At 52.7% G+C, this 27,628-nt stretch overlaps 1 protein-coding gene across 3 annotated transcripts; it reads right to left on the bottom strand.

Annotated features, from left to right (window-relative positions):
* Positions 1 to 339: 339 nt before the first annotated feature.
* On the bottom strand, positions 340 to 27,281 carry LOC144717758 (peptidyl-prolyl cis-trans isomerase FKBP1B-like). 3 transcript variants are annotated; one of them, XM_078593383.1, is made up of 4 exons: positions 27,143 to 27,272; positions 24,811 to 24,858; positions 14,511 to 14,623; positions 340 to 1,291 (listed from the first exon to the last, which is right to left on the bottom strand). In XM_078593383.1, exons 1-4 carry the CDS (start codon positions 27,177 to 27,179, stop codon positions 1,163 to 1,165), a joined length of 327 nt encoding a protein of 108 aa, XP_078449509.1. In that variant the 5' UTR covers positions 27,180 to 27,272; the 3' UTR covers positions 340 to 1,162. The 3 variants fall into 3 exon arrangements, with proteins under 3 accessions (XP_078449509.1, XP_078449510.1, XP_078449508.1); XM_078593384.1 differs by lacking the exon at positions 24,811 to 24,858 and having other exon boundaries at positions 1,028 to 1,291; positions 27,143 to 27,281; XM_078593382.1 differs by lacking the exon at positions 340 to 1,291 and having other exon boundaries at positions 14,184 to 14,623.
* Between the last annotated feature and the right edge of the window lie 347 nt (positions 27,282 to 27,628).

Raw genomic sequence — 27,628 nt, 5'->3', positions numbered from 1 at the left:
AAGAATTAGGTGACGTCGGAAGATGCCAGGAGAACTGGCAAGAGATGCAGGACTTTCAGCAGAAGAAGAAATTGTGCGCGTTATGAAGAGCGTATTTTATCGACTTCAACAGGAGATGTCAACACGGTTTTTACGACTAAAAGACCTGAACACGAAATTTGGATTTCTTCTGGACGTCAAAACTCTTCTATCCGACACAGATGTCGATGCAATTCGTCGAAATTGCACAGATTTTGGAAATTTCTATGACACCGACATCAATGGCCACGAACTTTTCACAGAAATTGGAGATTGCAAAATGTAGATCAGTAACCGGAATGAAGTTCTACCAGAAACTCCTTTGGATCTTCTTGGTTTTATTGTGTTTTATGGAGACGACATATTTCTGAATTTGCGAATTTCACTGCAAATTTTTATTAACAGCAGTTTCAATTGCAAGCTGTGAGCGGTCGTTCAGCAAATTGAAACTTATTTTGTCGCATTTGCGTGCTTCAATGGGACAAGATTGTCTCAGCGATCTTGCTCTTCTTACCGTTGAAAGAGAAACATTGGAAAAAAACAGAATTTGATTACGTGATTGACCAGTTTGCGACAGTGAAATCAAGAAAAATGAATCTTTTGTAGACTATGTCAACCAGTCTATGACAGTGACTGAGTGAGCCATGTAATATAATTTCTATAAATTTGCTTCTTTAAATACAATGTTTCATTAAAATTTAAATTATTCCTTATTCGATGTAATAGGAAAATGTGATTAAACGGGGGGGGGGGGGGGGGGGGGGGGGGACGCCAATTTTATAGTTCGTCCCCGGGCGCAAAATATCCTAGCTACGCCTCTGGGAAAAGATACGCCCAATGGTAGGACGATGGGATTCCAAAGTGGAGCAGCGCGTGGGAAGAAGCAGAAGACAGAAGTGATGTGACCTGCGGCGTGCGAGTTAATGAATGCGCACGTTGTGACCTGCAGTATTGTGGTCGAACACGGTGTGCATGAGATGAGATGAAACATTCTGGCCAACACGGGTGGAGAAATTGTGTCAAGTTTACGAGAACGGCAACCACGGTAGTAGCGATGAAAGAGTGACGTGTGAGACAACGGATTGGCGAGTCCTGGATCGTCGGTCGACCCCACCGAAACTGGTGACGGGGCTGAAGTCAGGCGTCACTCCAGCTGCAGGAGCTCCACGTCGAAGATGAGCGTGGTGTTGGGCGGGATGACCCCGGGGTGTCCCGTCTCGCCGTACGCCATGTCCGGGGTGCAGGTGATGCGCGCCCGCATCCCCAGGCTCATCTGCGGCGCAGGGGTGGTGGTGGGGGTGTGTGACCGCAATCCATACGAGCGACTCTTGTCTGAACCGAGGCTTCTTACAAAACGAGCGCAGAAACATCCTGACCTCGACCCGACGCTGGACGTGCGCACGATCCGTCGGTCGCTGCTTCGATTCGACGGGCACATTTCGTAGATGCCCTCCGTACCTCACCGCCTCTGCCCACCCGGCAGCGGTGTGAATGAATGAGTTCGCGTGTGTGGCGACCGGCAAGCAGGTCGTGTGCGGCGGTGTAACTTGTGGAGTGTCGTTGACAACCACCGCTTCCAAGATCAGGGTCGAATGAAAATGACAAATGACCCTCCAGGACGGGGGTGCTCTTGAGCCCCATCTTGCGGACATATTTCCGCGAGCAGTGGCAGCACGTGAGCCAGTAACTGCAAGGACTGCACCTTGACACCGGGCTACTTGAGCCGTGCATTATACCAGGCACCCAGAATACTCCGCCTATTGACGGCCAGATAGGCCGCTGTACGTGAGCTGTATCGTTCAGTTTCGTTCCGACAAACGGGGCACTACATTTTCTTTTGCTCAATATGTTCAACGTTAATAAAAGGTATCCAAGCAAAAAGTTCTCCACGCATTATCCTGCAGTTAATGAGAAAAGTGTAATTTATTGGCGCACTATATTGACTGCGTATTGAGACATATAAAACTGTTGAGCTAGATTTTCAACCAATCAGCATCGAAAATGTAAGTAGGTCAGAGCCAAAATCAAGCCAATATCACTACGCACATGTAAACATGGAGGAGGACTTAAGCAGCGCAGCTTCATCTGATAGCGGCGATCAAGCTCGATTAACACAGGTATGTTTACTCACTTGAATTGAATGTTATGCAAGTTAATATATTGCCAACTGGGTTTATAATTTATTCTTCATATCTTTAATATAGGACTTTTTCGTTAGGCAGCTCAAATGAAATCAGATGAGAGCATTCTGACACACATTCGTGGGAAAGACTGCATTGCAATCGAGGTCCGATACCACAAATCCTGCTATCGAGATTACACAAGATTTCTCAGCAAAACTGAAAAACATATAGGTAGGTACAAAAAAATGTTTGTTCACAAATCTGTGGGGTCACTCCTATTACATTTACATATTGCGTGTGAATGCAATGTAATTCCATAATCAAATTATTTCTCTATAGAAGGTAGGGCTTTAAATATACATGTCCTATCTAATGCTCTGACTGGAACCTTCACTTAGCAACAGTGAGACGTATGCTGGCATGGTATTTTGCATATGACCGCCAAAATTATGCAAGGTACCTATCAGCATATTGGGTCGAGATGATCAATCTTCCAAAGACTCATCCACACTGCTATGAAGAAGTTACTGCAAAAGGAAACTGGACAGTACAGCGTAAGGATGCTAACAGGTTCTCATCCATAGCTTGTGACCAAGCAATAGAACAAACCTGCAACCGTGATTCAAAGACCAAAGGCGGCATAACTGGGATAACATTGAACAGAGGTGCCGTCCAGCGATGGATACTGTCTCATCCTGAACGTTCTGCAATCACAAGGCAGTGTGAAATGATGGCTGGAATGCAACATGAAGAGAGGGGTCATAAAGAGTTGGATGCAACAAGAATTGCAAAAGACAATGCTGCTGTTATATCTTTGGTTTCAGCGGTTGAGTCTATGATCAATCCCTTGCTGCCTCGTGAAGATCTTGTATGTATTAGCTCTCGTGTTGTTGCTACAAAGACTGTCAGAGATGACATACAACGTGCTTGTGATAAAGGTGAAACAACTCTGAAAATTTTCATCCAAGATCGAGTCCAGTCATCAAAAACAGACTTCTTCTCTCCAATAAAGTCCTTGAAGCTCACTACGTTTGGGGATCAAATGAAGAAATCATCCAAGACAAAAGATGGAAATAAAGTCATTCTAAAAAATGACAGGAGACTCTTTGCACGACTGTTAGTGATAAGTCAATCCCTGTCTGTAAACTTGAAAGAGATTCTGACATTCACTTGGCAATATCTCATCCCCGCTAGCAAGCACTGATGGTTCATTAGCCAAAACAAATAAGGCTGCTTTTCTAGCTTGTTTAGAATCAAAGAACAAGGACTGTCATGTGAACAAGACTGTTGGTGATAATGGTGCCCTACTGAAAGAATATACCAGACACATTCGGTGAGCAGACACATTCGGTGAGCTTGCTGATGATCTTCTTCAACTTATGATTAAGATGGGTAGAAAGTTCAGTTGTCCAAGGGTCGATTTTGTCATTGATCGCTACTCGGCAGTGAGCATCAAAAATGCTGAACGATCAAGACGTGCTGTTGCTGGACAACAATTACTGCAAATATACAGCATCAAGCAGAAGACTCCAAGTCAGTGGACCAAGTTTCTAGCCAGTGGTGAAAATAAAAAAGCCTTGACAGACTTTCTCTTTGAGACATGGAGAACTGTGCCTTTACAAGCAGCTGGAAAAGACATAGCTATCTTTGTGTTACACAGAAATGTATGTCATCAACTCACTCTTAAAGATGGCATTATGTCTGTCAAAGAGGTAGAATATTTGACTTGTGACCATGAAGAAGCTGACACGAGGCTCCTACTTCATGCAAAACATGCCTGGAGTGAACTTTATAATAAGATAATCATCCAGAGTCCTGACACTGATGTTGCTATCATTTCACTTTCAATAATGGCTAAGCTTCCCTCAGCAAAGATGTACTTTCTGACAGGAACAAAAGACAGGCAAAGAATGTTAGATCTCCAGGCTATTGGTTCTGCTTTGGGTCCTTCACTAACAGAGGCACTGATAGGACTACACACATTCACTGGCTGTGACTCAACTAGTTCCTTTTATGGGAAAGGAAAAGAGAAACCACTAAATATAGTGTCTGGAAATGCAGAGTACATCCGTGCATTTGTTGCTCTTGGAAGGCAATTTGAAATGGACAGCACCACATTTGTGACCAATAGAACGTTTTGTGTGTGAGCTGTATAGAGAAAAGGTATCGGATGTTAATTTGGCCAGATACAATAGGTTCTGTGTCCAGGCCTCTTCCGAACAGGCATTACCTCCAACAAAAGATGCACTTACAGAGCACTTCAAGCGTGCTAACTACCTAGCTGCAATCCACAGGAGAGCATTGGATCCTTTAATAAATGCTCCCAGTCCAGACGGCTTTGGATGGATTGTCAAGGATGGTGATCTCATCATATCATGGATGACTAAAGATCCAGCTTCTCAACAGATGTTGGGGTCACTCCACTGTGGGTGTAAGTCTGGTACTTGTGTAGTACCGTCGAACACAGGTCGACACCCGGGGTTGAGGCACACTGATGTTTATTATAACTTCACACTCGGCACAGGGCAACGTATACTGGAGGGGGTAGCGGCCCCCTCACCCGGATAACTGGGGACACACCGCTGGCTATCCCTAACCTACCCCCGAGTCCTCCACTAACGGGCTAGGGGAGGCTATCTGGCCCGACACTGGCGAGTCGGGCTACGGTGCCTGGAGTCCCAGAGTGCTGACTCTGGTTCACAGGACCCCGCCACTGGCTCTGACCTGCGCGGCCCTTACAAGGGCGGCGTTCCAGGGGAGACCAGGGCTCTCACTAGGCAGGTCTTCAGTCTTCAAGAGTCACCACCACATTCTCCCCCGAGCCCTCCGGCTCATCCCCTTATATCTCGAACCCCTCCCCCCCGCTGGGGTACCATCTGCGGACGTCGGTGCGAGCACCCTCCCGTGTGCTCACTAAGCCCCGCCCACTGTGCTAGTTTCTCATAGGATCCCATACATATCACCCCTACACATCTCTCCTCCGTAAGACCCCTACATCACCCCCCCCTGTACAGCTCGCAGCCGTCCCGGCTGCAACATTGACAATAAAAGTTAACCCCCTCTCCATCCCCCAGCGTGTGCCTCATTTTTTTTTTAACAATAACGCAACGAGAAGAACAACAGGAAGGAAAAATAACCCGACGAACCCCGCCCGAATAAATACGAAATCCGTAATACGAGCGTATATACACGTGTTTCTTAACCTGGAATCCCCCCCCAGCACACCCAGAACACCCAGAACACACACACACCCAACAATCGTACAATGCAACGTGCCGGGAACACAGCACGGACGCCCCACACCGTGAGCACAACATGCGAATGAACATCGGAAAAGAGAAACCAAAAGAAATACCCCCATCAAAAATATTTTTTTTTTCTTTTCTAATTTCCTCACAAGAGTTTTCGCATTTTTGCGCGCGTCCTCGCCGCAGGCCCGTCACACGGGACAGGCCCGACCGGCAGGTCGTCGGCCGGCAGGTGTTCATCACCGAGTGAGTCTGTTGCTGACGTGGCAAGACCCTCAGCATTTCCTGTGGGGGTCGTCGGGCGTGAGCCCGTCACTCCCGGTGCACCTGTGGGTGGTACAGCCGGCAGCACGTTAGGCGAGAGAACCGGAGAAGACCTCCCTGAGTCGGACGCCCCCCCACATGTTTGGCCACGCGCGTGTGTAGTGGGACCTCGCACCGCAACGAAGGGTTTTAGCCTGGAGGGGTGTACAAACCACCGGCGCCTCCCCCATTGAATGCGCACGCACTGAGGTCTCAGGACCTCAACCACCTCGACGGGACCCCGCCATGGTCGCAGCAGTTTAGAGGAGGACGCGAGCGGTACCTGGGGACAGTGCAACCATGCCCTGTCCCCCGGCTTCCACTGTAGCACATGCGCGCGAGCCATTCTGAGGCGCTCATTAGCCCTCTGCCGCCTGTCAGAATTTTGCATGGCAGCATCCCGCGCTTCCGTTAATCTTTCCAGGTTGAATTTAACATGTTCGGCCAATTGAGTTTTTCCCTGAGGCGCTGGGATCTGCAGCTGGGCCTGAACAGGTGGCTCCGGTTCGCGGCCATACATAAGAAAAAAGGGGGAAAATCCCGTCGCAGCATGGGGGGCCAACCGGTATGCTGACAGGACCCCCTGGATTTTCAAATCCCAATCTGTCTGTGAGTCAGAAACGTGCTGCGACAACATCGACGTGATGGTACGATGCAACCGCTCGACCATCCCGTCGGTTTGTGGGTGATATGGGGAGGTGCGAATCTTTTTAGTGCCAAGGATCTCACAGACCTGTTTGAGCAATTTGCTTGAAAAATTTTTACCCTGGTCGGTCAGCAGCCGCTCGGGAGCACCTTTGTCAAGGACATAGCCCTGGACAAAGGCCTCCACGATGGCTGCCGCCGACTGGTTGGCCAGGGGCCAGGCCATAGGCCAGCGCGTGAAATATTCAACACCGGTTAGCAAATACCTATTTCCCCTGGGGGTGGCGGGGAACGGTCCCAGAATGTCCAGCGCGACGAGTTCGTTTACCCGGGAAACCCTGATAGATTGCAGGGGCGGGTTCGACTCCTTCGCTGGTGGTTTGCGCTGCGCACACTTAGGGCACGATCCTAATAGATCCCCGACATCCCTCGTCATGCCCGGCCAAAAGAAATCAAGTTGGAGCAAGGCCAGGGTCTTTTGGGTACCCAGGTGGAGGAGGCGCTCGTGAGCGGCCCACACCACCCTACCCCGTAACCCCGAAGGGACCACTAGCCGGTGTCTACGGGATTTCCCGTCCCAATGCATTAACAACCCACCGAGCATTTCCCATGCGTCGGCATCACCCCTCCCCCGCCCCCGGTCCCTGACGCGGCGGCGCAACGCAAGGAGGGAAGTATCTTCCATTTGCAACCGACCCCATTCCGTAGCAGGCAACCCCAACAGGGAATCAGAACCCTGTTGTGCGATGGAATTTGTCATTGGTGCTACGTCGTCAGTAGCCGCCAAGACCGGGACAGGCAATTCAGCAGGATGCCTGCACCGACCCGACCCCAGGAGGCATGCGCACTCGGGGGTGGTCGGCATGCGTGACAGGGCGTCCGCGTTGGTGTGGCGAACGCCCTTACGGTACGTGGTCTGAAAATCAAAATCCTGGAGAACCTCCAGCCATCGAGACAATTGACCCGATGGTTGTTGGACTCGCAGGGCGTACTGTAGCGCCGCATGGTCTGTACGGACGGTGAAACACTGTCCGTACAGATATGGCCGGTACTGCTGGATGAAGTAGACAATTGCCAGCAGTTCCCGACGCGTCACACAATATCGTTGCTCCGCTGGAGACAACACTCGGCTTCCGTACGCGACCACCCGTTCCACGCCATCAACCACCTGGGATAGCACGCCCCCAATACCTGTGTTGCTCGCGTCGGTATCGAGCACAAAGGGCTTCGAAAAATCGGGATAAACCAGGGGAGGGGCATTAACCAGAGCGTCCCGAAGTGAGCGGAACGCAGCCTCCTCCTCCTGTCCCCAATGGAAGCGGACCCCCTTTGACGTCAAAGCGTGCAGGGGCTTAGCAATGGTGGCAAAGTCCGCGACAAAGCGTCGGTAGTATGACGCAAAACCAACAAAGCTCCTGACCTCTCCCACCGAGGTGGGAGTCGGCCAGGAGCTGACACACTGCGTTTTGGCGGGATCGGTAGCAATACCCGAGCGCCCTACGATGTGCCCCAAATAACGTACCGATTCGCGCAACAAATGACACTTTTGTGGTTTAAATTTCAAATTAGCAGCCCGCATTTTGAGGAAAACGGCCCGTAACCTCTGGAGATGCTCATCAAATGTTCTGCTAAAGACGATAACGTCGTCCAAATAGATTAAACACGAATCCCACTGCAATCCAGCCAAAACCAATTCCATCAATCGCTGGAAGGTCGCCGGCGCCGAGTGTAATCCCATCGGCAACCGGTTAAATTGGAAGAGACCATGTGGTGTACGGAATGCGGTTTTAGGCTTAGATTCATCGTCCAGAGGAAGCTGCCAGAATCCCGAAAGCAAATCCAATGTGGAGAAGAATCGCGCCCCCGCCAAGGCGTCGAGCGATTCATCAATACGGGGAAGCGGGTATGCGTCAGCAAGGGAAATTTTGTTGAGGCGGCGAAAGTCGACGCAAAACCGCAACGATCCATCCTGTTTCTTTACCAGAACGATCGGTGCTCCCCACGGGCTGGTAGAGGGAGAAATGATATCGGCGGCTAACATGTCATCAACAGCCGATTTGACATGGTCCTTCTCGGCGGGACTCAGCCGGAAGGGATTTTGGCGTATGGGCGCGCTGTCACCAGTATCAATATGGTGACGCAGCAAATGGGTGCAGCCCAGATCGAATTTGTTTTGACTAAACACATCGGCAAATTCGCGCAATAGTGTCCTAAGTTTTTGACGCTCTACATCCGACAGGTCCGTCGATCCCGCACAAAGCGCCTCAAGCCACCCTTCATCGGTGTCCGAATGTGGAGTCGGCAGAGTGGCAGCGTGTACGTGATTTGCAACAGACTCCTCACAGGGCACCGGCGTTGCGTGAGCAAGCACGGTCCCTTGGGGAATGACCACGGCCTGCGACCCCACATTGAGGACCGCGATGAAGGGGTCCCCGTCCCCCCTCACAATGGTCTGAGCGGGCACCAAATGCGGCCCGCTAACCCCAGCCCTAGATGGCCCCAGCAGGACACCCTGGTCCCCAACACCCTTAGCGAAGGGCCTACGAAGCTTAAGGGGCACCAACATTTGTGCCCCCGGCGGCACTCGAACCGTTTGAACTACCAACGCGGGTACCGCCGCGAACGCCGAGCGATCCGTAGTAGGGGAAGGCAAAAACGCCATCCGTCGTCCCGACGGGAGTTCAATGCAACCCTGATTAATCATAATCCGAATCGGCATTTTGCCCAAGAAATCCGTCCCCAGCAGGCACGGAACCGCCAGCGAGGAGGAAACAAAAATAGGGCCGGACAATTTAATATCTCCGATCGAAATTTGCGCGCGAATCTGACCCATGATACCCAGTGAGCCCCCGTTAGCAGCGTAGAATGGGACATCAACCGGTAGCAAGGGACGACTTTGGACAGGGAGAATGTTGTATATTAGTTCCGAAATGATGGTCGCCGACGCACCTGTATCGACGAGGATACGCACTTCGACCCCGTCAATATACCCTACTACGGCCGACGACCCCGACGGCGCAGCCAGAACGCGATGGGCCAACACGGACCACTGTGCGGGTTCGAATTGGGTCCCCATAGTGGTTCGTGTTGGCCCCGCGGTATGCAATGTTGGCCCCCCGTTCGTTGCGGTGTGTACATGTGTAACGGGTGTGTGCTTCGGCCAAACATGTGGGGTGCCGCGACTTGCCGGGTCATGTCGGTGGAGCTTGGGCGGAGGAGGAGGAGGAGGCCCGTCGTCCCGGCGAGGCATCGTCCCCCGCTGTCGAGGGGAGCGGCACCCCAAGGCGACGTGGCCCCGGACGCCGCAGTTATAGCAGCGCGGGAGCGTAGGCGGTGAAGACAGGCGGTCGGAGCGGACCGACCCATCCCGGTCTGCCCGTGCTCCCATCCGCTGCTGCTGTCGGAAGTCGGCGGCGTAGACCTCCTCCGTCGGTGGGGTGACGGCAGCCACCGTACGCCCGGCCGCTGCCCTGCTGGCCTTCCTTCGCTGCGACAGGAGGTTAGCGTGGAGGAGCCGCGCCGCTTGGAGGGAATCCATCTCTGCGTCCTCCTGCGCAACGATAGCGACATCCAGGTCGTCCGCCAGCAGAAGGATCTTCTCGGAGACCATGGCATCCACGCCTTGGTCATCCATGCGAGGGAAGGCCGTCTTGGCCAGCGCCAGAAGGCTCGTACGGTAGGCGAGGGGCGACTCCTTCGCACCCCGCTGGCGATCGTAGAATCGCTGCCTACACTCCGCCGAAGGCCCGTAGACCCCAGCCAGCAATTGCAGCGCCGTCTGAAGAGTAGAGCGCTTGTCCCTCGATGCGGACGTAAGAGCGGCGAGGGCGTCGCCGTCAAGGAGCGCTGGTAGCGCGCAGAGGGCTTCGTCATCTGACCACCCCGCCATTTCCTGATGCGCAAGGAAGCGCCGCTGAAATCCCCCCCAGTCGCCCTCCTCAGCCACGAACTCCTTCAGCGGGGGCAGCCTTTGGTGTAGCGCAGCGGCCGCCGTGGAGGCCCGCACTTTGCTGTCCCTGCAACTCGGCTGAGCGTCAGCACGAACGGCAGATGTAATCGCCTGTCGCGCAGATAGTGACGCTCCGTCCGAAGGTGGTGACGTGGCAGCCCCGGTAGAGCCGACGTGGGACCCCAGGTTGAGGTTGGCCATGCCCTCGGCAGCTGCTGCAGCGATGGCGGGATTTTCAAAAGTGGCGTCGGTAGAAATGGCGGGAAGGCGCAACGGCCGTTGGCCATCCTCGCCCCGCGGTGGTCCCGCAGCCCCCAGCCGAGTAATGGTCTCGAGTGTGGCGGCAGCGGCGTATAGCAGCTCTGCCAACCTCGCGTGCGCCAGCCGAAGTCCGTCGGGCAGCGACTCCCCTTCCTCCCGGTGCCCCGGTAAGGATGCATTCTGTACCGGCTGCTCGTTGCCCCCATCAGCCGTCTCTGGTACCGCCATTTCCGCGGTGTCCTCCGCCTCTTGCACCCCGGACCGAGCCGTTCGGCGCGTGTCCATGTTCGTTGTTTACTTCTGACGCCAGATGTAGTACCGTCGAACACAGGTCGACACCCGGGGTTGAGGCACACTGATGTTTATTATAACTTCACACTCGGCACAGGGCAACGTATACTGGAGGGGGTAGCGGCCCCCTCACCCGGATAACTGGGGACACACCGCTGGCTATCCCTAACCTACCCCCGAGTCCTCCACTAACGGGCTAGGGGAGGCTATCTGGCCCGACACTGGCGAGTCGGGCTACGGTGCCTGGAGTCCCAGAGTGCTGACTCTGGTTCACAGGACCCCGCCACTGGCTCTGACCTGCGCGGCCCTTACAAGGGCGGCGTTCCAGGGGAGACCAGGGCTCTCACTAGGCAGGTCTTCAGTCTTCAAGAGTCACCACCACATTCTCCCCCGAGCCCTCCGGCTCATCCCCTTATATCTCGAACCCCTCCCCCCCGCTGGGGTACCATCTGCGGACGTCGGTGCGAGCACCCTCCCGTGTGCTCACTAAGCCCCGCCCACTGTGCTAGTTTCTCATAGGATCCCATACATATCACCCCTACACATCTCTCCTCCGTAAGACCCCTACACTTGTACAGGTGGAAGGTGCTCATGTCACAAGGCTGACCTGGCCTGCACTGACCTATGTAAATGTGTTCATTGTGACAATGTGAGATTAACTGAGGATATTGTTTCATGTGAATCTGGTAGTGAGGACAGTGATCTTGATATTTAGTGATGTGTATATAATAATAAAATTAATATAGGACATATATATTTAATATAAATCAATCAAAATTCAATCTTGTTTACAATAATCATTGCTGTGAATATGTACATGTAGTGCAGTTGCTGCTCATGTATGCGAATTGACAATTCACCATTAAATGTGTTATTTTGAAAATTGCTTTTTTATATATTATATTTTGGCTTAATTCTATTTGTTATTCAGATTTTACCTCAAATATTACCTTTCAATTGGAACAACATAATGAGAAGTAATTGGGATGTTAATGCTACAGCAGAAGTTTTCTTGATAATCTTATCATGTTTACTGTGCATAGATAGCAACTTCAGGTATATCACACATTTCAAACTGGTTTATTTTGTACTTCAAGTGGTAATTCTGCATTTTTGGGTTTATATGATAAACAGGTTTAAAAGTGCAAAATTCCCTATGGTTTCCCTTTTTTCAAAATGGGCACCTTTAGCATCATTTTTCTCAAAAACTGCAAGGTTGTGTGCGGAGAACTTTTTCCTAAGGAATCTCTATATATTTCTGATGTTAAATATTAAAAAAGTAGGTAGTGCCCCACTTGGTGGAACGAAACCCTATTTCTAGGCCTCTTTTAGGCTACCGACAGCGGCCTAAGAGTGGGATCGGGCATGGGGCAGTGCCGGATTAAACTCGTACGGGGCATGTAGCATATGTCATAAAGGTGCCCTCAATTATATAAAAAAAACTAATATTAAAACATAACTTTTTAACTTGCATAGTAAAGTAATTGTATTATTTTTTTGCTTTTGCTATACAGACATATAATACGACAAATCGCTAACCTTAAACACCCAGTCGTTCATAAAAGTTTAAAGTAGTATATAGTGCTTTAGTAATAGAGCAAGTGCAAAATCACTGAACCGGAATTGATAGCTTGAAAGCATTTAGCGCGTGGCCCGTAGCATATGCTACTTTTGCTACTCGGATAATCCGGCACTGGCGTGGGGTGATGGATGGATCTCCGTGTTGGGGAATTCGAAACTGAATGCAAGTCTCTGCTGCCCTTTCCTGCGGCTCATAAAAACGTCTGCAGGATTCATAACGCTAAATTTGGATGGTGTCGATTTGGCGCAGCAAGGGGGCACAACATCACGTTCCATGCTGCCGCAGCTGCCGGATCAAGGACATCGCTCCCGTCAGCTTCAGATGGTGGGCAAGGCTACGGCGCGAATTGAATTGGCCTCTCGTGACTATCAGGCGACATTTGAACCCAATTGACAAGTTCATGCCGGTTGCTGTGGTTCCGTTAAGTCGAGGCGGAGACCTGAACCTGGCTTTAATAGCCACGTGAAACAAACCAGCTGTGTTGCCATCTGTCGAACGGGGTTTGACCCAGAACAGATTAGGCGTCTTGTGTACGAGTGGCAGGAATTGATTTGTACCGAGGTCCGGTGCCGGTCTTGGAGACTGCACAGTGTCGATAGACCTCGTGCTGCCAGAGAAATGCGTCCGGCGTTTGGTCTGCAGTGGAAACGGTGGCGACCCAAAGCCGTTGCCACAAAGAGGGGGTAAACTGAGAGCTGGGAAGACGAGTCTGTGTTGTTGATTCATCGACTCAGAATTTTCATCCACAACTCTTGTCAATTATCCTGGTCCTGGCGGCAACTCCCACGTCAAGCCTCCCAACCCATCTGGAGATCGTGCCAGAGTCGGTGCTCCCTCCTTCCGTCAGCAATCGGCGGGAGCAAGCCATTGCAGGGCTGCACCTTTACCCTTTTATGTACCCTTAGGCCTGCCACTGTGCGGTCTGCGTACATTCGCACGTGCCGGTTGGTGCATCCGTTACCTTAATTCTACTGGAATCGATCACTGGTTCACGGGTGTGGGAACCGCTCATCAATTCTGAACACGGGATTCCAGTTTGCCGATGTACTGCTGAGTCAGTCGCCCCACACTTAAACGCGCGGAGACGTTCCCGCGGGGTTGTGTGCGCACTGTGGTGCCACGGAACGAGTCCATTAAATACGGAGGAAGGGTTACGCAGGCGTGACCCTCGTCTAGCACAGTGGGAAGCAATGCCAGACAATGACCAACCACTGGAAAGCGTCGATTCCATAGGTCGAGCATGGCGGGGTAGAGATGTTGAGGGGTTGAGCACGGGGATTGAAGCATGGGGTTGAGGATGGGTTGGAGGCGTGTGCTTGAGCGTGGGGTCAAGCATAGATTCCAGCATGCAATCGGATTCGCCATTCTCTCGATTCCTGTTCCACAACTCCTTGGCATGGGCAAGCAGGCGCACACCCCGAGTAACCTTATTTGGACATGACACTTTGTACGGCGTTATCGTAACGTGGGCCTCTAAGGGACGTACGAAGCAAGGATTGCGAAGGCAAATGGAGAAATGGCAGGATTTAACAACATATACAGAAGCAATCAAATTTAGCTACACCGCCAAGCTGAGCATCTGAAAAAAATACATGCGTTTTCTGCACAGCTTTGTATGCTTGCGATACTTGGATACCAAAAAAATACTGACAGGGGAAAAAATACTGACATTTTAAATGTACTGCTACAGGAGGATTACCACATCTTAGTTGGACACAGAGTCACAAACGTAGAAGTAAGAAAAAGGCTGCACACAACAGAAGACTTGATGCAATTGATAATGAGTAGGGAACTGAGCTTGTTTGGGCCAGATATGCAGGATGTAGAACAACAGAGAAGAAAAACTAATGATGGGAATAATGGAGGGAACTGGAAGAAGAGGAAGACCCTGTAGATAATGGCTGGATGACATAAGTGATTGGTGCCAGAGAGGGTGTGCATGGCCTCAGCGTGTTGGCACAGGATAGAGGGAAGTTTAAACAAGTGACAACATTGCAGGGGACACCTACGGCTTTCTCCCCATGGAGTTTAATTGAGGCCCCCCGCATTCCAGGGACTCGTTGTATCGCTTTCCAGCTCGTGCCACTCACCTGGCCCACGCCCTCCTCCCAGCCCTTGATCACTTGCTGCTTGCCCAGCGTGAAGCGGAACGGCTTCTTGCGATCGCGCGACGAGTCAAACTTCTTCCCGTTGCGGAAAGTTCCTACACGCGAACATTGCACACAGTGTATATGGAATCGCTGGTGGCGGAGCGGCTCCTTGCCATGGCATGGAAGGCGGGAGTGATGCTGCCGGTGGTGGAGGAGGAAGTCTGCACCTCGCTATGGGTCGAACACCACCAGCGTGGGGTCGTCGAACACAGTGGGCAGCATCGTCAGGGCTTGCTCCTCCGTCCACCTCAATGTATACATATATAATTTTGACTTGAAACTTTCGTGACTACAGGAATTAATATTATTTGGTTCTTTGGGTAAAGTCACGTAGATAGAAAAATAATGATAAAGTTAATTAAAAAAATGAAAGTGTTTTTTTAGGTTTTTACACTAATGTGTTTTATTTATTAAATTTTTTTTTATACACTTTCTTTTTATTAGTATTTTTCTATCTACGTAACTTTACCGAAAGAACCAAAGAATATACATATATCATGTTTGTAATTGTATTGCATGCAGTCGTGATCCCACACGCGTGCATAATAAGACGCCGTTGTTCGTGCATTCGATCACGCGAGATGGCGGCGGACGTGGTGGCTACGTCGCACGTGGCTGCCCGTGACCCAGCACCGTGGAGTCAGCAGCAGCGAGGGTTGGACTACCGCACAAATTCACAAATTATTGACAAACTCTCCTGCCTGCGATTTTGGTCGCCTTCCCAAAGCTCTCCCCCCCTGGCTGCGGTGGAGAGATGTTAATTCCCTCGCCTGGTATACAGGAAGCCGTGGGTTTGATCCCGACCCGGTCGCGTGGATTTTTCTCCGGTTTCTCCAGTTTTTCCCTCCAAATTTAGAAACATGCCTTTAGAGTATTTGGCTGATAAAAATTTCCACGTAATAAATCACTTCATTGGGCTATCATTTGATTACTGTGACATCGTATATAAATCAGCTCATAGTACTGTACTGAAGAAGCTTGACCCAATTTATCACTCGGCCTTAAGATTTGCATTGAACTGCCCATATAGGATCCACCACTGCGATCTCTACATTAGTTCAAACTTAACATTTCTTAATGATCAACGGCTTGTGCATCAGATCTTATTTATTCACGATGTACTTACAAAAAAATCAGCAGACTACCTGCTGGATCTCCTTATTGTTTCGAAGAACAAATGTGACCTAAGGTCTTCGCTCATTACCAGCTTCACATTCCTTATTGCTGTACAAATACTGGAGGAAGGTCCTTTGCTGTTGATGCCCCCAGGGTCTGGAATGCTGTCGCCAATAAACTGCAACTTGGATCACTACCTGTGATATCTGCATTCAAAACTGCTCTTGAGCTGTACACCCCCCGCTGCCACTGCTATGCAGTGGCCTGAAATCAAATGCACCGCTCCGGATGTCCGCTGCAAAGTATGATCTTGAGTTTCGATTATAGCGTGCTGATCTTTAAAGGTGCATTTGTAGTGGTGGTGTTGACGCGCGCCGACAGTGAGAGATCACGGGGCGGCGCGGGGTGCGTGGTTGTGCTCGCTGACACAAGGTGGGAAATAGGATCGTGGGCAGCGCGCGGTGATTGGTCAACTGGGGTGGGTGCTCTCAGCGACGTCCGCATGAGGGACTATAAAGGGGGACGCGCGGGAGCACTCGGGGAGTTGTTAACCAGTGGAAGATCGAAGACGGAGTTGAAGAGGTAGGGCCCTGAGACCCCTAGTTCCGCTGTCCTTGTAAGGGCCAGGACCCTGTGTGGCTCGGAGGCGAGACTGTGGGACCCGTGGTCTGACGTCCATGTGGGACGAGGCTGTGGGACCCAGAGTCGAGACGGACACCCCAGCCGGGGGGGTTCCGAGAAGCTACGGGGCGTAAGAGCCCGTGTGGGTGTAGCCAGGGGAACCCCGTGGGTTAGGCTGCAGATTAGCCACCCGTGTAATATAAGTTGGTGTAAATAAAGAGTGTGCTACCCGTAAGGTCGTCTCCCGCCAAGTTACTACATTACAACTGGCGTCAGAAGTAAACCTGTCTTCAAAAGGATGGATACTAGGAAGACTACCCGTACCCACGAGCGAGATCGGGAAGACGACGACGTACCGGAGCCACAAGCCTCGGAAGGCGAGGACGAAGAGTTGCCGACGAATGCAGCACTTCGCGGCGATGGCCGACGCTCCGCTCGCCTGCGACACCAGCCTACAGGATGCACACTCACGCCTGGCGGAGTTGCTGCTCGCCGCCGCTTCAATTTTGGCAGAAATCACCGTTTCAGCAGGCGGGAGGACGACTACGAGGGTGGAGGAGGGAGCGCGGCCGGAGGGATCCCGCCAGAACGCGCTCCGCGCCGAAAGTTTTGAAATTGGCGCCATTTTTGAGGGTCCACCATCGATTGGTGGGAAGCGTGGACACCACGTGGTCGGGGACCTCCACTCCACACAGCCCGCGTCATCGGCGCGCGCCAAAACTCTCCACCATGCGCCTGCCGACGGAGCCGACATTTTCGTCAACCACGGCGGCGCGCGGGAAAAGCATTCATCGGAGGACGACGACCAGGTCTTCCAACAAAGACTGCCCACGCTGACGGCGTTCAAGGCAGACGGGGGCGACTGGGGGGCCTTCCAACGAAGGTTCCTCGCACATCAAGAGATGTCGGGCTGGTCCGACACCACTGCCCTACGCGCGCTGCCGGCGATGCTCGACGACGACGCACCTGCGGCCTTCACATCCGCCCCGAGGTCGTCCCGCTCAACGCTCCAGGCCGCGCTACATCTCATGGCTAAGGTGTTCGGACCGCCCTCGACCTGTCGCCACCAGTTCTACGAACGGCGTAAGATGGTTGGAGAAACTACGCTCGCCTATCGCACGGCGCTGCTCGCCCTGGCGGACGCCGCTTTTCCCCGCATGGACAAGGAGGGGAAGGACGCCATGGTGACAGAGCAGCTGCTGGCGTTGGCTCACGACCTGGGAGTCCCCATCAATACGGTGGACGAAATGGCTCCTTGGGGGTTGCTACAGGTATCCACGCACAGGAGGTCCTCAAGCGCAAGCGGGCAGTCGTCTGTGCATCGGCGGGGATCGCGACACCTGCCGCGACGGTCGCCGAGCCTCAGACTGATACGGCTTGGGAGGAGGCCTTCAACGTGTCGAGACCGGGGGAGTGGAGATCGGGAGGTCGTTCGCCCATACGATCGTCCCGCAAGCTGGAGCAACCGAAACCTACGACGTCCCTCGTCATGTGTTACAACTGCGGCCTTCGGGGTCACGTCGCGTCCGGCTGCCGGGCTCCGCGTCAGCGCGCCACGGGACCACGTCCGGACGACAACCAAGGCCCCAAGTCGTCCCAGCTAACCCCGGCAAGTCGCGGCACCCCACACGCTCGGTCCACATACACGGCACACTCGGGTCGCCGCTTTGCGGTGGGGGGACCGCGTATGAGTACCGGGGATTCGGTTCGGCGAGGGGGGTTCGTACACGGCCCAGGAGCAGTCGAATGGTCCGAGTTGGTCCACAGGATAGTGGCTGCGTCGGCCGGGTCGTCCATAGTAACGGGTTTTATCGACGGGGTTGAGGTCCGGGTGCTGGTGGACACGGGTGCGTCGGCCACTATCATTTCGGACCTTATTTATAACATCCTCCCCGTCCAAAGTCGACCCCTTCTTCCGGTGGACGTACCGTTTTACGCGGCGAACGGGGGTTCTTTGGGAATCATCGGACAGATTCGGGCGACTATTTGTATTGGCGATATCAAATTGGCGGGTCCTATTTTTGTGTCATCATCTCTGGCAGTTCCTTGTTTACTGGGTACGGACTTTCTGGCTAAAATGTCCATTAAAATTCTCGTCGATCAGGCCTGCATTGAGCTTCCATCGGGTCGGCGGGTTGCATTTTTAACGAGTCCTACCAAAATATGCACGGTTTGTGCTACGGTTCAGGCGCTGGCAACTCAGACTGTGCGGGTGCCCCCGGGATCGCAAATGTTGGTACCCCTTCGATTGCGAAAACCCCTCGGGGTGGATGCGGCGGAACAAGGTGTTCTGTTGGGGCCGTCAAACAGAGCTCTTGGGGGCCTCGACTTAGCGGTAGCTCAGACCATGGTGCGGGCGGACAGGGATCCGTTCGTTATGGTTCTGAATACGGGATCGCGGCCAGCTGTAATTACACAGGGCACGGTGCTGGCTCACGCGGCGCCGCTACCCGTCGATGAACAGCTCGTTGCACATGCGGATTCTAGCCTCGATACGGATCCTCCATTGGAGGAGGGGACAGAATGGTTGGACTCGTTGTGTGCTGGGTCTAGTAACTTGTCTAGTGTGCAGTTGGGAGCGTTGAGGGGCCTGCTACTCGAATTCGCTGACGTATTTAGCAGACACAAGTACGATATTGGCTGCACGGACCTGTTGCGCCACCACATAGCGACGGGTGACGCGGCCCCTATTCGGCAGAATCCCTTCCGGCTCAGCCCAGCCGAGAAGGAGCATGTGCAGTCGGCTGTTAATGACATGTTGGCTGCCGACATCATTTCGCCCTCTTCCAGTCCGTGGGGTGCTCCCATCGTCCTTGTTAAAAAACAGGACGGGTCCTTGCGGTTTTGTGTGGATTTCCGCCGCCTAAATAAAATCTCGATGGCCGACGCGTATCCACTCCCCAGGATGGATGAGTCGCTGGATGCCTTGGCGGGAGCACAGTTTTTTTCGACGCTTGACCTGCTTTTGGGATTTTGGCAATTGCCCCTCGATGAGGAATCGAAACCAAAGACCGCTTTCCAGACACCAGGAGGCCTATTTGAATTCAATCGATTGCCCATGGGCTTACATTCCGCTCCCGCCACGTTCCAGAGGCTCATGGAATTGGTTTTGTCAGGACTCCAATGGGACACCTCTTTGATTTACCTCGATGATATCATCGTTTTCAGCCGGACTTTCGAGGAGCACCTCCAGCGATTGAGAGGGGTGTTCCTCAGGATGCGTTCCGCTAAATTAAAATTTAAACCGGCTAAATGTCACCTGCTTCGGGAATCGGTCAGGTACTTGGGGCATATCATTGGCCGTTCAGGGATCTCTACAGACCCTGCTAAGACGCACTGCGTCAGCTCGTGGCCAACGCCAACCTCAGTCACCGAAGTCCGCAGCTTCATAGGATTCGCCTCCTACTACCGCCATTTTGTCGAACATTTTGCCACCATAGCCAGGCCCCTACACGCTTTGACGGCTAAAGGGGTAAGGTTTCACTGGGGGCCGGAAGAGGAGGCGGCGTTCTGCTCCCTTCGGGACGCCTTGGTGCGGTCTCCTCCCTTGTGTTACCCCGATTTCACGCAACCGTTCCTGCTTGACACGGATGCCAGTAACACGGGTATCGGGGGAGTGCTCTCACAGGTGGTCGGGGGGGTCGAACGAGTGGTCGCCTACGGTAGCAGAGTTTTGTCGCCTGCGGAACAACGCTACTGTGTAACACGTCGTGAATTGCTAGCGATCGTTTTTTTTATACAGCAATTCAGGCCGTATCTCTACGGCCGTCATTTTACTGTTCGAACGGACCACGCGGCTCTCCAACACGCTATGCGGGTGGCGCAACCCTCCGGCCAATTGTCCCGATGGCTGGAGGTCCTCCAAGACTACCAATTCACGACGATTTACCGTAAGGGATTGCGGCACTCGAATGCGGATGCCTTGTTGCGGTTGTCGCCTCGCTCGGAATGCGCATGTCTTCTGGGATCGGCGCGGTGTAAACCCCCTGTCACCGTCCCCGCGGAAGTTTTGCTCGCCGCCACTGAAGCTCCCGGGGTCGACTCGCCCGCCGCTCCCACAGGCGGGGACTCGTTACTCGCGTTGCCTCTTATCGAGTGGGGCCGTCTCCAAATGGCCGACAGTTCCCTACTCACGTTGCGTCGGAAGGCAGAGGCTCCCGGGGGGGGGGAGACGCGGGTCGGTTCCTGGGTGGTCAGACAGGGCCTCCTGATGAAGTGGGACAATATGTCCCGGCGTCATACGCTCGTTGTTCCATCTGCTATGCGGGGTAGGGTCGTTCTGGCTGCTCACGAACGACTCATGCATTTGCGATTTCACAAAACGCTCGCCCTACTCCAACGGGACTACTATTGGCCGGGTATGGGGAGCGACGTGGCAAACATCCTCAAGGGATGTGTGGTGTGTGCTCAAAGAAAACCGCCACAAATAGCGGCTAATCCACCGCTACAATCCATTCAGGTTTCGCGCACGAACGAACTGGTTGCGCTCGATATCTTGGGGCCCTTTCCCACTACACCTAGGGGTAACAAGTACCTGCTGGTTTGTGTCGAATACTTCACCCGATGGCCCATGGCGTGGCCACTCGCCAACCAGTCGGCTGCGGCAGTGGCGGACGCCTTTGTCCAGGGCTATGTTTTGGACAAAGGCGCCCCCGAACGCTTGCTGACGGACCAAGGAAATAATTTTTCGAGCGTTTTGTTGCGCGAGGTGTGCGACCTGTTGGGTACGAAGAAAGTGCGTACCTCCCCATACCACCCGCAGACTGATGGAATGGTTGAACGTCTAAACAGGACGATTACTTCCATGCTGTGCCAACAGGTCTGCAACGATCAGGTTGATTGGGACTTACAGGTACCTGGGGTACTCGCGGCCTATCGAATGGCCCCCCATGCGGCGACGGGGTTTTCCCCATTTTTTCTCATGTATGGCCGGGAGGCCGATCCGGCCATGGATGTCCAACTGGGGATTTCCCAGCCACGTGCAAAATCTAAATTGGCCGACCACATCAAATTTAATATCGCCAAACTGGCTGAAGCGCGAGAGGCTGCGAGGTTGAATTCAAGGTCTCGCCAGGTCGCTAACGAAAGATTGCATGCACGAAAGGTGTATACGCATGATTGGAAACCAGGCGATAAGGCCTGGCTGCACTGCCCACATGCACCGTTGGCTACGTCCCCTAAATTGTTGAGACCATGGAGGGGACCCGTGGAAATCGTGCGTATTGCACGACCCCAGAGTATCCAGATTAAATGGGAAAAACGCCGTTGGTACGTACACCCCTCCCGGCTGAAACCCTTCGCGGCACCGCATGACCCCCCTTTGTGCTGTAACGACCGAGCGTGTGATGTGGCCGTCGACTCGGGGAGGGATGTGTCGCAGTCTGATCCTCACGTGTCTCCGCCTGACCCACTCCCAGGTGTCTCGGACTTGACGGCTGTTGACCGTCGTGAACCGGAACCCCGAGGCACGCGCGGATCTCCGATGCCTGCCCCGTGCCTTCCTGGACTGCCGGCACCACCGGACGGTCAACCGCGTCTGGTGCCGTACGACGGACCGGCCAGGTGGACTCGTGCTAAGACACGACACTTTTCATGAAAAAAAAAAAAAGAGGGGAGGGCCCGAGATTGCAGCTCGCCGCCGCGTTCCCCTTCTGCCCAGTATAATGTCCCGTTCAAGGGGCGCTCGGAAATGAAGGGACGCTGCACGAGTCATTTTTTTGCATACACATTTATCGTTGTCACTCGCCGGGTTGTACATATTGTCCTTGTTGTTGCGGTGCCATGTTCTGATTCTTGCGGATGGCGGAGTTATTGTTGTGTTGTGTTGTTGTTGTTTGTGTTACGGGGCACACACGGGGGGGGAGGGGGTAATACATTTTTTTTTTATAGCAGCCGGGTCGGCTGCGAGCTATGTGGTAGGGGGTGATGTAGTGGTGGTGTTGACGCGCGCCGACAGTGAGAGATCACGGGGCGGCGTGGGGTGCGTGGTTGTGCGCGCTGACACAAGGTGGGAAATAGGATCGTGGGCAGCGCGCGGTGATTGGTCAACTGGGGTGGGTGCTCTCAGCGACGTCCGCATGAGGGACTATAAAGGGGGACGCGCGGGAGCACTCGGGGAGTTGTTAACCAGTGGAAGATCGAAGACGGAGTTGAAGAGGTAGGGCCCTGAGACCCCTAGTTCCGCTGTCCTTGTAAGGGCCGGGACCCTGTGTGGTTCGGAGGCGAGACTGTGGGACCCGTGGTCTGACGTCCATGTGGGACGAGGCTGTGGGACCCAGAGTCGAGACGGCCACCCCAGCCGGGGGGGTTCCGAGAAGCTACGGGGCGTAAGAGCCCGTGTGGGTGTAGCCAGGGGAACCCCGTGGGTTAGGCTGCAGATTAGCCACCCGTGTAATATAAGTTGGTGTAAATAAAGAGTGTGCTACCCGTAAGGTCGTCTCCCGCCAAGTTACTACATTACACATTGAAAAACTCCTGCTGATACTCCTGCTATTATGGAGTGACTCATGCTGCCAGCTATGGCTGCAAAGTTTGGTCGTATATGTTATGAATATCGCCTATTGTTAAATTTGAACCACAGTTCCTATGATCACTGTTACATTGTTTTTATAGCTTTATTTTGGTGATATTCGAAAACGTATGGTTAAGCCATGTGTGTTTGTTGAAGTACGGAGTTAGCCTGATAACTTCATCTAAATTGTCTTATGGTTGTTATTGTTCGACTTGCATCCCATTGGGATTTTTGCACACAGCGTTGATATACGATGCTTTTGTCTGGAAGATTTTACTGGTTTTCCTGATTGTTTCTGTTGCGCGTCGTCACTTTAAGATGTTCTTTGTTCATGTTTTGTTTGTTCGGTTGCACCCGAGTCAAGAGCCTCATGGCTCACAGGGCAATACCTAATAAATGAAACTGAGACTTAAAACTGAAATTTGTGGCCAGATCGCTTCTGAAAGATAGCTACCATATAGCTCAGTGGGCCTTATATGGTAAAATAGTTTAGTTTTTTTTGCATCGTGCCATCGACCACGATGACTTCAACAAATCTCTCACGTCTCCTGAAATTCACCGTGCACGATTCCCATGCCAAATTTAAGTGAAATGACCTCTTGGTCACAAACTGCACGCGCTCTCTTGCTCGCTCACTCGCTCGCCACGTGAGATGGGCCTGCCGACATTTAAATAGCCACACGGCGATCGTCGATGCCAAAGCAGCTGCTCGAGGCTGTCCCCAGGGGGTATCGCGGCAGCGCCTATAATTGGCAGCGACTCGCGCAGTGAAACGGAGTGATGTGGCGTGGCCACTCCGCCGTGGTGGGTGGGGCGGGGAGTGGACCGTGCGGGAGGTCCCCGCTGAGCCGTTCGGCTTCGTGGGCTCCGCGTCTCGCTGCCCGCGCTGTGCCGCCTGAGAGCGCTGCGCTGTGTTTGTGTGCAACCACGCGACGTGTTTCGCGTTACTCGCGTTAGCCGGGGGGGGGGAGGGTTGTCTGCAGCGTGCGCGGCCGCACGATCGCGAGGGATTGCGTGGGTTGTGTGGGATTGCGTGGGATTGCGAGGGATTGTGTGGGATTGCGTGGGGTTGCGTAGGGTTACGTGGGATTGCGTTGCTTCCTTGCGGATAGGCCACCCTGTCCTAGGATTGTCACCTGATCTCTCATAATGTACTGCGTACCTTATGTTGAACTTCTTTTGCGCCGCACGTAGCCAACCATACTCATTGGAGGTGCGGGGGATGGACAACAAACTAAAGACAACACGCAGTTTCTAAAGATGTAAGTTTTCAATTTAGAGTTTAGAATGGCTGTCCTCTGAACAATGATGCACGACTTGTACGCGTCGTGTTGCATTCACTCGCGTTTGCCGTAACATCGCTGCCGTATTCTCCGGATTGTAAGATGCTGCGCCCCGTCTCAAGCCGCGCTGCGAGAGCCCTGGGGCCGATCGCGACGGGAGTGCGTCGCCATGGTTTGTACCTCGACATTCGTTCCCCCTTTTCATCGCAAATGTGTTTTTTATTCGGCAAATGTTTTTACAAATAGTTTTGTTATTATTACTATCAAAATATCACCGGCAATGGTCGAAGGCAACCCCCCCCCCCAAGTAGTTACAGATACACCCTGGATTCGAGACTATAAACTACGGGAGAACCGAATATCACCTGGAATTCAGATCATAATAAGCATAGGAAGCCCATTAACATAGCCAACCAATTAACAAAAAGGCAGCTAATTAATGTATCTCTCTCATATCTGCATCTACGTCTGTATCTTCTCTCACCGCACTCGCTGTCCGGTCCCCTCATCACCTTATCGGTGTCGAACCGCGCGCCTCAAGCGGCCGAACGCGCCGCCCGCTTGGCCATTTCGTCGCGCGTGCACGAACTGAACGTTGCGTTAAAGTCGTCCATTGTGATGTCATCGCAGCAGCAGCATTATCATCATGATCAGCCTCTGTGGGAGTCGTGACCGAGCGGTGATTCCCGCGCTGCGCGTCCGCACTCACCCGTGTAGTGCACCACGCACTGCTGCCCTTTCTTGGGGAAGGTGCAACCTGCGGAGGGTGAGAAATCAAGTTCCTTGGTGATGTGGCTATCCCGCCCGTCGAGTCTCAGCAATGCAGCGGTCGGCCGATGGATTGTCTCCTACGTGGCCTCCCCGCTGGGATCCATCGTCCCCAGCAGGGGCCGGCAACCTGCGGCTCCGGAGCAGCATGTGGCTCTTTAAGGACTGCTTCGTGACGTGTATTTATTTAAGGACCACCACCGTCTCTCGTATTCCCCACTTGCACCACGGATCTTGAAATATTGTTTGGGGTTACCGAATTTGAAAAAAAAACATCTTGTTGCTTTGGCTGCCGATCGCTGGTCCTCAAGAGTCCAGGTGACCCAGAACGCCTATGCCAGACTCGCCACCCCGCGTGCCTAAGAGTTTGTATAATGTTTGTTGTTGTAACGTTCTTACCCGCCACTACTGGACATCTGTGAGAAGGAGCTTTATAGCTCATCGGATTCCTCCTCCAGTGTAAATATTCGGATTCTGAGTGGAGTCGCCCAGCGCTCCTGGACCCATGTACTGGATCCCAATTCAACCCCGCATTAAGTTCAAGACCTCACCGTCTGCAAGATCATCCAAGAGCTCACTCCTGCCTGTCTATACATTCCACCGTATTTTCCACATAAGAAGACGATTTTTTTTGCCTCTGCATTTTTGAACAAAGGTTAGGGGGTGCGTCTTATAATGCGATACGAGCGTGTTGTGTGTTCGTGCCGTTGTGTTGTATGTGTGTGTGTGCTAGTGTGTGCGGGGAGCGGTGGTACAGTGGTTGGTTGCACTGCGCTACCAACCTGGCGACCCGAGTTCGATTCCCGCTATAACACCAACACCAGTGACGATTATCTGAACCGGTCCTCTCCTAGGTCGACTCTGCCTTAAACGAGTACTTGGTGCGGGTGTGTAAACATCGCCACAAACATCGCCACTGGGGAAACGAAGTGCGGCCGAGCGTGGTGCTGGCCACCCACCCCCTCGCGTGCCATGCCGGCCTTCATAAATGCTCGCTAACATCGCTTGCCCCAACAGTCTGCTACAGGCTATACGGCGGATATTTGTCTTTGTGATGGTGCGGCGTGTGATGGAGTGTGTGATGGTGTAATCACGAGTGTGTGATGGTATACGATGGTGTAATAATGAGTGAACAACTTCCATGCAATGACGTCAGATCTCGGTACACAATCAATCCCTGCCGCTGCTGCTGGTGGTGCCACCCGACCGCAGTTCAGGATCAGGCCCAATACCAGGACTGTCCAGATCAAACTTAGAATTACCACCGTTCCGGATTAAACCCGGACAGGTGGCAACCCCAAGTAGACTAACACCGCAGGTGGCGCTGTTTGGGATCGTCGTGATTTCCGCCCCTTGATTCACCACGCGAGGTTATTTGCGAAACTCATTGCAGGGTTGGTGTCGCCGCATTTATATCTAACGTAGATTCTCACAAACTCCACGGTGAGCGTTATCGCATCTCCGTTCGTGAGACGTTGCTTTCCATACGCAGGCTTCCACCGCCGATACGAGTCAATAATTACGTACTTTTACATCACCGTGGAGGTACAATGGCAATGTTTTAGTCTTCCTATCCTTGTGTGAGCTCTGAATCCCGGAACCTCACACAGTAACAAACGCAGGGCCACCGTGAAACTACCCTCCGCGCGACTCAACTAGTTTCACTTTTAACATAGCAAACCAATTAACATGAAGGCAGCCAATTAATTTTGTTTCTCTCATCTCTCTATCTTCGTCTGTATGTCTTCTCTCACCACACTCGCTGTCCCGTCTCCTCTCCACAACATCGCTCTCGTTGCAAAACATCCGTCTCTCGTCTACACCTCTGTCATTTCACCACACCTCTATCTCATATATCTATCTCTTATCTCACTGAATCTCTTCTCTCGTGTCTATACATGTCAGTTCACCACATCTCTATATCACATATGTATATCTCCTGTTACCTCAATGCATCTCGTTTCTCGTGTATACATTTTGTAGTTCACATCTCAATATCATATCTGTATATCTCCTGTCATCTCAATACATATCTACGTCTTATCTATCTCTCTCAGTTCATTACATATCCATCTCTTATCCGTACCCCGTTCTCTCCCACGAGACCTCTATCGATTGTCCACATCTCTCGCTCATCTCGCTACATCATCTCTATCTCTTGTCTACATCTCAATATCTCTCTACATCTCGCCTCTTCATCTCCCCTGTGATCTCGCGAGGTAGGTGCGGGGTTGTACGCTCGAGAGGGCGGATGCATGCGCAGCGACGCTCACCATCACCGGGAGACATCTCCTCTACGTCCACCCCCATGGCCGAGGAAGCGCGGAGTTCGCGGAGCTAAGAAGTGCCGGGAGCTCCGTGCAGAGCGTCACTCAAATGCCGCTGAACTATCTCCTCTCTCGATCCCGTCTCTCGATCCCCCTCTCTCTCGAGACCCACAGCGACCAAAATAGCAACTCCTCCCCCCTTCTCGTCGCACCCCCACCTCCCTCCCTCTCCCCACCCCATTCCATCTCAGGCTCCTCATCCCCACGTTGACACTTTTATATTTTTCCACTTCTCTCATTCTTGCCTCCCTCCCTCCGTTGCAGCCGCCCTGTTTTCCTGGCATCGACGATACTCTCCACCCAGTGCCTGATTATCCCAGTAGCAAAAGTAGCTACATAATGCTACGGGCCCCGCACTTTTAGGGGCCCCGCGCTAAATGCTTCCAAGCTATCAATTCCGGTTCTGCACTTGCTCTATTACTATAGTATTCT

The sequence above is a fragment of the Lampetra planeri genome, chromosome 4 (assembly GCF_965212315.1).
Source record: "Lampetra planeri chromosome 4, kcLamPlan1.2.h2, whole genome shotgun sequence".
In the NCBI taxonomy this organism is placed as follows: domain Eukaryota; kingdom Metazoa; phylum Chordata; class Hyperoartia; order Petromyzontiformes; family Petromyzontidae; genus Lampetra; species Lampetra planeri.
This window is presented reverse-complemented; position numbering and strand designations above follow the sequence as displayed.